This window comes from Lissotriton helveticus, chromosome 5_1 (genome assembly GCF_964261635.1).
Source record: "Lissotriton helveticus chromosome 5_1, aLisHel1.1, whole genome shotgun sequence".
NCBI classification, from domain to species: Eukaryota; Metazoa; Chordata; class Amphibia; order Caudata; family Salamandridae; genus Lissotriton; species Lissotriton helveticus.
The window spans coordinates 53398203-53412471 of record NC_136065.1 but is presented as its reverse complement, the minus strand read 5'-3'; the positions used below and the strand labels follow the sequence as shown (position 1 = coordinate 53412471).

Sequence of the window (14269 nt, the reverse complement as noted above, 5' to 3'; positions counted from 1 at the left end):
ATACAGGAGACGCAGCCGACTCCTGCTGAAGACACCGATACAGGAGACGCAACTGACTGCTGCTGAAGGCACCGATACAGGAGACTCAACTGACTGCTGCTGAAGGCACCGATACAGGAGACGCAACGGACTCCTGCTGAAGGCACCGATGCAGGAGACACAGAGGAGACGCATCTGACTGCTGCTGAAGGCACCGATGCAGGAGACGCATCTGACTCCTGCTGAAGGCACCGATGCAGGAGACACAGAGGAGACGCATCTGACTGCTGCTGAAGGCACCGATGCAGGAGACGCATCTGACTGCTGCTGAAGGCACCGATGCAGGAGACGCATCTGACTCCTGCTGAAGGCACCGATACAGGAGACGCATCTGACTGCTGCTGAAGGCACTGATACAGGAGACGCATCTGACTCCTGCTGAAGACACCGATACAGGAGACGCATCTGACTGCTGCTGAAGGCACCGATACAGGAGACGCATCTGACTCCTGCTGAAGGCACCGATACAGGAGATGCATCTGACTGCTGCTGAAGGCACCGATACAGGAGACGCATCTGACTGCTGCTGAAGGCACCGATACAGGAGACGCATCTGACTGCTGCTGAAGGCACCGATACAGGAGACGCATCTGACTGCTGCTGAAGGCACCGATACAGGAGACGCATCTGACTCCTGCTAAAGGCAGTGATGCAGGAGACGCATCGGACTCCTGCTGAAGGCACCGATGCAGGAGACACAGAGGAGACGCATCTGACTGCTGCTGAAGGCACCGATACAGGAGACGCATCTGACTGCTGCTGAAGGCACCGATACAGGAGACGCATCTGACTGCTGCTGAAGGCACCGATACAGGAGACGCAACTGACTGCTGCTGAAGGCACCGATACAGGAGACTCAACTGACTGCTGCTGAAGGCACCGATACAGGAGACGCAACTGACTGCTGCTGAAGGCACCGATACAGGAGACGCAACTGACTGCTGCTGAAGGCACCGATACAGGAGACGCAACTGACTGCTGCTGAAGGCACCGATACAGGAGACGCAACTGACTGCTGCTGAAGGCACCGATACAGGAGACGCAACTGACTGCTGCTGAAGGCACCGATACAGGAGACGCATCTGACTGCTGCTGAAGGCACCGCTACAGGAGACGCATCTTACTCCTTCTGAAGGCACCGATACAGGAGACGCATCTGACTGCTGCTGAAGGCACCGATACAGGAGATGCATCTTACTCCTTCAGAAGACACCGATACAGGAGACACATCTGACTGCTGCTGAAGGATTTTCCCTTCATGAACGCTGATGGGGTCAAACATATTATACAGCATACTCTGTGTTCCCAACACTGACCAGGCCTGGTTCTTGGATGACCTCTCCTAGGTGATTGCACCACATATGCCTCATGCGGATCTCACTGGGGGGATTTCAACAGAGTTGCGGATCCCCAAATGAAGCGCTTGCATCTTCTGTCTCCAGGTGCTCTGACGGAATGCCTGGTAAGGAACGTCCGTGATTGGCAGTGGCACTGGAGAATCGAGGACACTTTTAATGATTACTCACCCCCACTCCTGCGATTACTCCAAGTGCTGCACAAACTACATGTTCGTCTAGGCTCCTTCCTATGCATGGGTTTGATGAAAAGGAGGTGCACTCAATAACTGTTCAGCAGAGCCAGTTAAGGCCATAAATTCTTCTTTATTCAAAATTAGTATAAATCACTTGAAGCACAGCCAAACCGTTTGGTTCATGTGTGCCAAGGAACTTCGTCAGGGCTTCAATTAAGGTGCAAGAATGTATAGGCATTTATACAATGATGAGAAGTGGCATCATTAGTCCGTAATTGAAAAAGCAAAATAAGGGTAGATGGAATAATTCAATCCTTAGAGATGGATTTTACACAATGAAGTCATCCAAGGAGCGGCAAAATAACCAGCAAATCACCTATGCATGCCTGATATTCAAGCTACGGCTGTTAATTCTGAATACTTTGCTAGAACAATATCTGATCAGAATCCTATTGTTCGGGCTCTTGCCTGAGTCGAGACACGCACTACAATTCCTAGTTGAATGTTCAGGGTCGAAAACCTGGAGGACCCAGCCTTCCACCACACTAAAGAGGAGGGAACCCAGAACAATTTTACAGAACATGAGGCACTGCCACATCATCACTGTTGGAATGGGATGTTTTTAAGGTGGTGATTAGGGGGCAGTGTATTGCGACCGTAGTGGGAGTTCGCCCCACATTGGTGGCTGACATTAACGTCCAGGAGGCAATACTATGGGAAAGGGAGGAAGACGGACCTGGCAGACCGGACAGACAGACCACGTTCCTGAAGGGAAAAGAGAAACTGGCAGAACTGGTCGAGAGCCTCAGGTTCTTCAATTACAAAGAGTGTGTGGTGAAAATGCATGCCGAAAGACCAATCAGGGGCACTGTTGGCATGGGTAGCTAACCCCTAAAAGAGTTTCACAATACTAGAAATGGAGAATCCTGAGGGAGTCTGGCTATACAGGCAGGGCGACATAAATAATGTATTTCAACACTACTAAATGAAAGTGTATGCCAGAGCTGATCACAATGACCTCCTTACACACAAGACCTTTTTACAGCCATTGCCAACACTCACTCTTGAGCAAGGGGATCTGGTAGCGACATCATTCCACAAGAAATCACTGCAGCAGTCAAGAACATAACCCAGAGGAAGGTACCCATGGCCAGCGGTCTCCCAGTGGAGTTCTATGCTACCTGCGTTGAACAAATAGTCCAGCGGCTAGATGGGGTCTGCAGAGAAGCAAGGCAAAGCGGGTCTTTACCTGTATCCACTACGAAGGTGTTGACCGTTCTGTTAAACCCTGTCGAACACTATGATGTTAAGGTATACAGACCTCTATAAATGTTAAACATTGACTGCAAACTGTTGAGCACAGTTCTGGCGTTCCGCCTGTTGCCCTATATGCATTGACTTACACATTCAGACCAAGCAGGATTCACATTCAGCCGGAACACCGTGCTAAACATACTGCGACTTATAGTCTTCTTACTAGGTGCACCAAATATCGCTACAGACGCGCTAATCATTTAAGTTGACATCGAGAAGGCACCGGATAGCCTAGACTGGAATTATCTCCGTCATGATGAAGAAAATCCTTAGGATTAGATCCAGGGTTTATTAAAGGGACGCAGTTACTATATTCCAACTCCACAGCACGAGTCAAAATCGGGGGAGTGGTCTCTGACACCCAGTAGAGAAGGGCACCTGGCCGGAAGGCCCGTTGTCCCCCACTGCTGTTTGCAAAAGCGGTCGAACCGTTAGCGTGTGGAGCATGGATGGGCTCTCACTACAAGGGTGTGAACAGCCTTGGTAGGCTACACCATATTGCGCTCTATGCAGAAGACACGCTGCTCTTATTGATAAATGCTCAGACATCAGCAAGGCCATACAACTCCTCGATCGCTTTGGGACCCTGTCTGGCCTGCGAGGTAACTGGCAGAAAATCAGCCTGTTATCAATCCGGCTGTCCTACGAGGACACTCTCCACCCCCTCCTCCTAATATAAAGAGTATCATGGGAACCCGAGACGATAAAATACCTCTCAGTTCGCATATATAGGACAATACCAGTTATTATAGAGGGCAACATTGGCGTTCAACATTGGCGTGGCCATACCTTCCCGACGAGCGTCTGTGACCTTCTGGAAAACCCTCCCTCGATCAGTAGCAGTTGCCAAAGTGATTGCAGCTCCCAGGCTCCTATACTTTTGGTTGCAGTCCCTGGAACAAACTTTGAGAACTAAACTCATTATTGATTTAATATGGAACGCTGGTGGACAGAGGGTGGCACTTGCTAAACTCCAACACCCGATGACGGAGGGTGGGTTAGCGGCACCGGATTTGGAAACCTATTATTTGGCGATGCAACTGCAATGGGTGACAAAGTGGATGCTTGCTGGTAAAGTAGTAGTGTAACGGTGCAACCCTAATGCGCCCTCCCCCGTGGCATTGGCCAGTGCAATTGATACCAGCACCCCACTGCGCAGCTATGGAGCCATGTAAACTACAGTTACCAAATATTGCTGAACCTGCTGCCTACAAAAGACCAAAAGGGGAACCCCTACTAACCCAGTATACTGTTACAGTGGCTGTCCACCCTTATCCCAGTGATTCATCTGCCCAGATTAGATACATGTGTGGAGCGAGGTTTGGGGGAGAACTACTATCCGTTGATTAGCTGATGGACGACTTTGACATACCAGCAGCTCACTACCTATTATATCGGGCAATAGTGGCAGCTATTCAAGGCAGATGGCCATGAGAACATGGAGAACCCACACTACATCAGGGCTGTCACCTTGTCTTTACCACCTCAGGAGACATCGAGGCCTTCATTGGCCTCGATCGTACCTTTAGAACTTCAATCGATGCGCCTCTAGATGCGTTGAAAGAGAAATGGGAGGGGGATTGTGGGACCACCCGTCACAGACGGAGACTGGGGAAAATATTCTACATAAAACATACTAAAGATCACCAGGTAGACGCTTGACTCTTTGTGGGGTTCGCTGAAGCAGAAAAGGGGAAGGCTGTGCAGAAGAGAATCCTCTCCCACTGGAGTTTGCTCTGCATTATGATCTGCCACACATTGGCTAAAGAGCAGCCTCCGGAAGGACAGCGTGCTCCGTCTACCAGGGCCAAAGCTGCTACCCAGAGTCCCCATCCCGAACATTTGCCAGGCGACTATGTGGGCGTCCCGCCATACATTCTCAAAGCACTTTTGTCTGGACAGTCATATTTTGCGAGAGGGGCACTTTGCCAGCTCGGTCCAGCAGGACTTTCTGGTTTGAGTCCATTCAAAGACCCTCCTACAAATAGTTTCAGCTTTGGTATCTATTCCAACGCTGAGGACTCTAGAAGTCTCTATCAAAAGAACTAGTTACTTACCTTTGTTAACACCCTTTCTGGAAGTGTCTCCCTCGAGCTGCAGATTTCTCACCCACCCCCTGCCGTGCTCCCTGTTCTGTGATTAGACTCTATCCATTAATAACATCAAGAACTCTGGATAGTGGTCACACCACTTTGCTTTTGTGGACACAGACAGTTTCCAAAGCAACTGACTTCCACAGCGGTAAATGCACCTGTATAGGCCCTACAAGTCCTTAAAGAAGTGTAACTGCATCAATGCGGAGCCGCGCGGGGACACCTACCTGGGTATTGAGATACTACTGAAAAGTTTCAGGATTCAGTCTGTCGCATGAGAAATCCGCGGCTAGATAGACCAGGCAGAGGGTTACTGAAGGTAAGTAAGTTTGTGGCTGGAGGTTGTGCTGTCTAGTATTTCTCGTCCATGGTTGTGGCTGGAGTATGTGACGTGTGGGTTTAATGTCAAAGGGATCCTGTGCATGTCTGTGCCTAGAGTATGTTGACGCTGTTGGTTATGAACAAGATTTCCCCCTATAGTTTGGGTGCTGTTTTTGGTTGGTGTTTTGCTGTCAAGGGGTTGCCTTTGTGTGTTGTATATACAATATTGTGGTGTAAAGTCAAGTGTCTTGTGCATATGAATAGTAGACATAAAGGTGAGGTGCTGTTGCAAAATGATCATTGTTCATAGCTGGGGCTGTCTCTCTAGGGGTAGTATTGTGTCGATGGTTTTCCCCCGTGGTTGGGGGTTCTCAGTTTGAGGTTGTTGGTTTCCTGTACACTGCTAGGTTCAGTTACAAAGGAGGTTCCATCGATGGATGAGGGTTGTGTTGCCAGGGGCTGCCTGTACACTTTGATTAAACTTTTGAAAACTTTTTAGGTGGACAGAAGGCCCGTGTGGTGTTTGCAGAGCTCTCGTGCCGACAGCCAGATGTCCTGATTTTGGTGAGTACCAGAAATCCTCCACCCATTGATTAGGGATGTGTTGGTATTGACAAGACTCATGATGCTCTAGTCTCCTTCAGTATCTCCGCTTCATGATGTCCTGGATACAATAAGATAGGATCCCAGACTTGTGAGCTGGAGAGAGCTCCTTCCTAGGGGCAATGATCAGTTGTTGCTTGCCATAGTGCTACAGATACAGGACAGTGCTACCTTTTTACAAGCTCTAGTCAGCCCCGACCATGCCCCCCCCCTGATCCCCCACCCCCTGACCAACACCCAAGCAGTCACCACAAAACCTCTTTAATGTGCCCTCAGAAGCCCAGGATCTCCCTGTATGAGGTTGTGCCACCTTTCACCTTCTCGAATAGCAGGGCATCACTTGTGATCTTTGGGTGCTACAGATCATGGAAAATAGAAGTTCTCTGTGCTCCCCTTTGCCCCTACTAGTGCACATCAAGTGTTCGCCAAGGCGCAGCCCTTCTGCAGAGGCTGTGAACCCTCAACAAATTGTCTACTGAAGGCAAAATCGCCTCAGTCATGAGCCACCTCACGACGACGTGCCAAAGTCACACTTCACTCTTTCACAGCAGCTCCCCTTCATCGAAGCTAGCCTGGATATTGTATTCTCCTGAGAATTCAGTCTGCCTAAGAGTCCAGGACATTCGAGCTGTGGTGCTGGAATTTCAAACCTTGACCTGAGTCTCAGTGATAGAGGTCTGAGGTCTCGTGGTCGCCTGCAGACTCTGCAGTGGGATCTGAATTCTCAGTGAGCTCAGCACCAACGGGACTTCTCAGAGTACATACAGGTGTTCGAGACTGCAAAAGCTCTGCAGTGGCTGCTGCTCTACTGCCGTTGGACTGGCGGCATACCCCTCTGCCTACCTCGCCCAGAACTAATGGTCATAATGGAAACATTGTTGCTAGGTTAAAGAGGTATATCCTGGAGAGGTGGAGGTCAGAAGACTTTTCTACATCAACCTACCTATTTTGTGAGCAATTTGATTGGCACCGAAAGTGGTTCTTCCGACTATCCAAGAGGAACGGATCCAGGTTTCTACGGACAACACACCTGTCATGTGGTATTGCAACACATTCAGCAGGATGGAGTTGTGGGTCCTATGGAAGGAGGCTCCGTGTCTCTGGAAGTGGCTAAATTCCCAGGGCATCTCCTTGGTCACCGAACACTTGGTGGGAATCTTTAAACGTCGGAGCGGCCAAATTCGGCCGCTATTGGCTAGCGGATACACTCAGAGGTGGGCCAAGCTGTCTGACCGCATCGGTTGGGTGAGCTCTGTGGCCTGATCGTTTTGCCACCACAGAGAGCACACAGCGTCAAAGCTTTTGTGTGTTCCTAAGGCAGTTCTCCCTGGGAGACAGCTTTCCTCTGATCTGGGTGTTGGGACTCCTGTATGCCTTTCTGCTCATGCCCAGAGTACTGAAAAGAATCCGGAGCGACCGGGGCCCAAGTCATTCAGACTGCACAAGCAGAGTGTGGTATCCGGAACCTCTGGTCAGAAGCATACGTCCTCCAGTCTTGCTGCCCCTTCAGGAGGACCCCTGTCGCAGCAGACCCTGGGCCCTGCACCTGAACCTATGCCTCCACGTGTGCAAATGGCATGGTGACTGCTGCTGTCTTTCGATTTTACTTCTGAAGTGGTTGATGTCATCTTGGCAGCCAGGCATCCATTCTCAAAGAACTGTACATGCAGGACACTGGAAGAAGTTTTTTGTCTGGTGTTCATTTCTTGACATCCAACCCTTGAATGCTAAGTTGCTTAACTTCCTCTTGTTTGTCTTTCTCTGGCCCAGCAAGGCCTTCCTTTGTCCACAGTAAAATGCTTTTCGGTCTTTCTATGATTACCAAATAAGCAATCCCTTTTCAAATCACCAGTGATGCATTTCTTAAAAGGGCTAATCCACTTGTTCTCGCCATCACCTTTTGTGATGCTGCTGTGGGACTTTAATTTACTTCTCGCCTTCCTGACATGGATTCCATTCGACCTGTTGTACAGTTGTTCTCTCCCTCCTCTATCAAAATGGTGTTCCTCTTCACCATAACATCGGCCCAGCGAGTTGAGCGAATGTAAGACCTAGCTTGTGCAGCAACCATATATTCCTTCTTCCTAGACAAGAGGCAATGCTGTCACAGGTAGTCACGCCTTTCTACAGATCGCAATCCATCACCTTTCTGGGGTTCGATGCTCCACAAGTTCGAGGCATGTGGGCTGCTAAATTCATATCTTAGCATTAGATCGCCGCCTAGTGTTGGGTCCGGATGATCGCACATTGTTGTCCTGGAAGAGTCTTCGAAGTATCCTGAGATAGGTGGCTCCTCCCCTGGACTACAGTGCGCATGGGCATCGGCTCCATCCCCAGATTGTTTTTTTCCGCCATTGGGTTCGGATGCGGTCTCGACGTCTCTCTGTCGGAACCGAGAAAAACTAACTTTTTAAGGCCAAAAGGCTTTGTTTTCATAGCGTCGGTATTGTTTGCGCACGGTCTCGAGTTCTTCCGTCTCTTGGAGTCGGAATCAGCGGAGTGCTTACGCTCTTCGGACATCGAGGCCTTCTCATCGCGACACGACTGCAACTTTACAGCATGGAGCGGAGTCCGTTTCAACTCTGTCCACTCTGTGGGTCCAAGTACCCACATATAGATCTACACCCGGTCTGTAACAAATGCCTTTCGCCAGACCATGACGACGGCAACTGCAGGGCCTGCGCGCAGTTCAGGTCCAAGAAAACACTCAAGATTCGGCGCGCGGTGCGCCTTGAAGCCAGACAAGCGGCCCCAGATCCAGAAAACATCTTCGGCGACCAAGAAGACGAAGACCAGAGTCATCATCTTCAAATCTCCCCGCCCGAGACGGAGGTCGAGGCGGATCCGGAAGACGGCGACGGAGTCGCGGGTCAAGGCCTTGAATACCTCGAAGAGGTAGGGGACGTCGAAGAGGTAAGATCGAGATCGGGTCACTGGATCGCCTGTCGGCCTTACCCTAGACCCCGTACCGCAAGCCACGGCCCCGCCTTCCGGCCCGGCCACGGACAAACTTGCTGGGCAGGCCGTACCGAAACCGAAACCTACGGTATCGACTACACCTAAAATGGCCGACCCAAAATCGAAACCGAAACTTACGGATTCGAGCACACCTAAGATGGTGGCCGTACCAACGAAACCGACCAAACCCGCTGCTTCATCGACTCCGTCGACCTCCGGTCCACAGAAGTCGAAGAAATCTGTCGATTCCACCGTGTCAAAATCGACGCCGGTGGAGGGATCCTCTAAGAAGGGTGGTCGGCGCGGGTCAACCGCTGCGGCGCCGTCAAAGCCCGCAAAAGCCAGCGAAACGGCTCCGGTTCCGGCTGGGACTCCGTTAGTCGGACGCGTGGTGGAGACGGAGCCGACAAAGTCACACGGATCGAAGGCTGGTACATCTGCGCATCGGTCCAAGGACTCTCGGTCGGCGGCTGCGGCATCTTCGTCAAAGACTCAGAAGGGCCACCAGGACGTCGGATCCGAGGGCAAGGTCAAGACCTCCTCGTCAGCGCCAAAGGCCACTGAAAGTGACACGTCCCTCATCGCCTCTTCACTGCAGAGAATCAGGGAGAAGGCCTCTGCTACGTCGGCTCCGATTCCATCGCCACAGAAGCCGATGGACATTCCGGTGAAGCCTGCGGGTAAACTTCTCTTCCTTCTGCCGCCAAAAGAGGCGCCGAAGGCCTTTTCAACGAAATAGACGCCAAAGAAGTCGGATTCTTCAACGGCAGGGGCACTTTCAAGTCGGGTACTCGACTCAGATGAGGATTCGGATCGTTTTATCGACGCAGACACGGGCAAATTGACCCTTTACAAGAGGAGGATCACTTCACAGCCAGTGGACTCCTATGTAATCCCCCTCAAGAAGAAAAGGCTTCCTCAGGACGCTTCAGGCCTCATGGAACCTATCCAGCCTCCTCCAAGAAGGAGCCCAACTCCTTCCCCAGAACAATCTGAGGGGGAGGGATATGATGAAGATGACCAGTACAATTTCCCCATCAATGAACCAGATGCACAGCCGGATTCATATGATGACATTGGTGACCAAGGCACCCAGGATGTGGGCCAAGACCCACAGCCTGACCCACAGCCTTTCAGTGCACGTGCATCCCCAACTGAAGATTCTGCAGGTTTTCATGCACTCCTTGAAAGGGCAGCTGCTAATCATGATGTGGACATGCATGCTGACCCAGTAGAAGAAGACTTTCTATTTGACACTTTTTCAGTCTCTGAAAGGACAGTAAAGACACTGCCTATGCTCAAAGGGGTCCTCAAACATGCTGCGGACATCTTTAAAGAACCTACCAGGGCGAGAGTGGTCAATCCACGTATTGAAAAAAAGTACAGACCAGCACCTGCAGACCCTGCATACATTCGGGGACAGTTGCCGCTGGACTCCCTGGTGGTCGCAAATGCCCGCAAACGGGCCAACTCCCAAACTACGGGTGAAGCTCCTCCCCCGGATAAGGAGTCAAAAGTGCTAGAGGCTGGAGGCAAAAGAGTAGCTGCACAGGCTGCCAACTTTTGGCGTATTGCAAATACACAGGCACTCTTGGCACGTTATGATAGGGCGCAATACGACACCCTAGAGCAAGTTTTACAACACCTGCCTCCGCAGTTCCAAGAGGGCACCAAACTGCTTATAGAGGAGGGAAAACTGATCTCCAACGCAGCCATAAAGTGTGCACTTGATGCCGCAGACACAGCAGCTAGGGCCATTAACACTAGCGTCATGCTGAGACAGGCGTGGCTCCGCATATCGGGGTTTAAACCTGACATACAAACAACCATACTTAATCAGCCAGTCAATCCTGATAGACTGTTTGGTCCAGATGTTGACACCACCCTTGAAAAGATTAAAAAAGACACCGAAACTGCTAAGTCTATGGGGGCCCTACAATCACAACAGTTTCGTGGCAATAATTTTCGTCGCTCAGGTGCACGTGGAGTCACCAGAGGACAGATGGGTCAACAGTCACAATTCTCTAGAGGTAGAGCACAATCCTCGTACCCCAAACAGAACAAGGGGGGTTACCGAGGAAACAGCACCAGAGGACGCGGCAGAGAGAACAACAACTCCCGCTCCTCTGCCCCAAGCAAACAGTGACTCTCTGTCGCTGCCCCCCGACCACTTAACACCTGTCGGGGGGAGACTGCAGCAGTTCCTGCCCGTCTGGAAAAACATCACCACAGACAGGTGGGTGCGACAACTTGTACAGTACGGTTATTGTCTAGAGTTAAGATCCACTCCACCCAACATTCCACCAAGGCAACGGCTTATGTCCGCAGAGCACTTGCACTTATTGCAGCAGGAGGTAGTGGTGATGCTGCAAAAAGGCGCAATCGAGCTCGTGCCGGTGGAGGAGGAAGGCACAGGGGTGTACTCCCTGTACTTCCTTATTCCAAAGAAGGACGGATCTCTCAGACCCATTCTAGATCTACATCCCCTCAACCTGTATATACTGTCAGAACATTTCCATATGCTCACACTGCAACAGATTCTTCCCTTGTTAAACCAGGGGGACTTCTTAGCAACCTTGGACCTCAAGGATGCGTATTTCCACATACCACTACACCCGTTCCACAGAAAATACCTCAGGTTCACTATCCAAGGCAAACACTATCAGTTCAAGGTCCTACCCTTCGGAGTCACCACAGCCCCAAGAGTGTTTACCAAGTGTCTGGCGACAGTAGCGGCGCACCTCAGGAGGCAGAGCATCCATGTCTACCCCTACCTGGACGACTGGCTCGTTCAAGCCCAGTCTCTTGACGCAGAACCATGGAGAAATTCAGCATCCAGATGCGCAACAGCTCAACCTGGCAATCTGGCTCCTGAAGTCCTAGAGTTCGGATACCTTAACCTACCTCCAGAATGCATGAACATCATCAAGGAGGCAAGGAAGCCAACTACCAGAGCATGTTATGCTGCAAAATGGAAGCGTTTTGTCATTTACTGTACAGCAAATTACATCAACCCACTAGATGCATCTATCCCTAACATCATTTGCTATCTGTTACATCTTTACAAGTGCAATCTAGCGTACACTTCCATTCGGATACATCTATCCGCCATCGCAGCATATCTTCAGAATAGGCAGCATCTCTCTGTCTTCAGGGTGCCTGCCATTAAAGCTTTCCTTGAAGGTCTGAAACGAGTCATTCCCCCAAGAACACCGCCAGCTCCGGTGTGGAACCTCAATGTGGTCCTCACCAGGCTGATGGGACCACCATTTGAACCACTGCACTCGTGTGAACTCCAGTTCCTAACGTGGAAAGTAGCTTTCCTAATTGCTATTACGTCACTGAGGCGTGTTAGTGAGGTGCAAGCGCTCACAATCCAAGAGCCATTCATTCAGATTCATCCAAATAGGGTAGTGCTACGTACTAACCCCAAATTCCTTCCGAAGGTGGTGTCACAGTTTCATCTCAACCAAACTATTGACTTGCCGGCATTCTTCCAAAACCCACAAACGGTGGCGGAGAGAATGCTCCATACGTTAGACGTATGGAGGGCGTTGATGTACTACATAGACAGGACACAACACTTTAGGAAAACAAAACAACTTTTTGTTGCCTTCTCACCACAACACAAAGGCAACCCTATTTCCAAAGCAGGAATAGCCAGGTGGATTAAGTGCATCCAAATATGTTATCAAAAGGCCAAGCGCACTTTGACGATACCCCCAAGGGCGCACTCCACACGCAAATTGGGGGCATCCATGGCTTTCCTAGGGAACATTCCTTTAGAGGACATTTGCAGAGCAGCCACGTGGGTTACACCACATACCTTTACAAAACACTACTGTGTTGATGTGCATTCCAAGCAGCAAGCTGCTGTTGGACAGGCTGTTCTCAAAACACTTTTTCAGGTTTCTGCAGCTGGCACGGGCAACCGCCGCTAATGGAGGGACTGCTATGTATTCTATGCTAAGATATGAATTTAGCAGCCCACATGCCTCGAACTGAATATGCTACTTACCAGTATGCATCTGTTCTTGGCATGTAGGGCTGCTAACATTCATATCGCCCACCCTCCTCCCCGGTGCCTGTCGCAGCTGCAGATATACTATTGTATTCAATCATTAGCATGGACATCCTTTACACTTTTCACTCCATCTTCTGCCACAATGGCGAAAAACAATCTGGGGATGGAGCCGATGCCCATGCGCACTGTAGTCCAGGGGAGGAGCCACCTATCTCAGGATACTTCGAAGACTCTTCCAGGACAACAATGTGCGATCATCCGGACCCAACACTAGGCGGCGATCTAATGCTAAGATATGAATGTTAGCAGCCCTACATGCCAAGAACAGATGCATACTGGTAAGTAGCATATTCATTAACACGCAGGGGTGCGTTCCTCAGTCTCAAGGGAAGTGAGACCTCGAACAGGTGGATCAGTTGGTCCTGTCTGAGGGATCCAGGAGAGGGGATACGAGTGATCAGATCAAAGTGCCCTCAGAAACTCGAGGGGGTGCCATGCTTCATCATCTCCTCATCATGCCGGAGCTGCACTGCCCGACGGGCCCCTCAGTGAGGGCTCTTTGGCGGAGATCTTTTGATCTTAGCTGTATGAGGAGTGCCTCGAGGCCCGGCGATCGGCTCTAGTACCAGTGGACATCTTCGTCAATGAGGAAGCGGACGAGCAACAGGTCCATCTTCAGGTTTCGCCTCCTTCGGTGGTCGTCGAGTCCGACTATGAAGCGGACGCCGAGGGCCAAGACGTGGAGGAACTAGTCGAGGAGGTAGGGGACGACGAAGAGGCCTACGGGGCCATGGAAGATAGCTCGGAGGAAGAGCTATACCCCGTTAGAACATTTAATAAGGCTCGGGTCGAAGGATCGCCACATGGCCTTACCATAGACCCTACTCCAATGTCCACGGCCCCGCCTTCTGGCCCGGCCACGGACGCTTCGGCAGAGCCGCCATTAACTAAATCTAAACCGAAACTTTCGGTGTCAACAACTAAAATGGCCGACACACCATCGAAACCGAAGACGTCTGCTCCACCCCCGTCGTCTTCGGAGGTCTCAAAGCCGAAGAAAAGTGTCGCACCCTCGATGGCGACGAAAGTGGTCAAGGAACCAAGCTCACAAAAGACCGTAGATTTGGCGTTGAGCACGGCGGTCGAGCCGAGGCCCAAGAAGACGAGCACAGCGGTCGACCCGAAGCCCAAGAAGACGGGTGAGGCCGTTCACGCCAAGGCCGTCGAGCCGAAATCCAAGAGGCCAGTCGACACAACGGCTGCCAAGGGCGCGGAGTCGAAGTCTGGCGCGACGACGCCAAGGGTCAAGGTTGTCGAGGCGAAGTCGTCGGCGTCCACGTCCGCTACTGTGGTCGGGGATCGCAGTGCTCCGCAGACGGATGCTCC

General features: G+C 51.0%; 1 protein-coding gene across 1 annotated transcript in view; it reads left to right on the top strand.

Annotated features, from left to right (window-relative positions):
• ABCF1 (ATP binding cassette subfamily F member 1) overlaps positions 1–14269 on the top strand; it is a 254988-nt gene that overhangs the window by 224366 nt on the left and 16353 nt on the right. The window contains exon 27 of the mRNA XM_078641704.1: positions 5798–5862. Within this exon, the coding sequence (XP_078497830.1) occupies positions 5798–5862 (65 nt within the window). The remainder of the gene's footprint in view (positions 1–5797; positions 5863–14269) is intronic.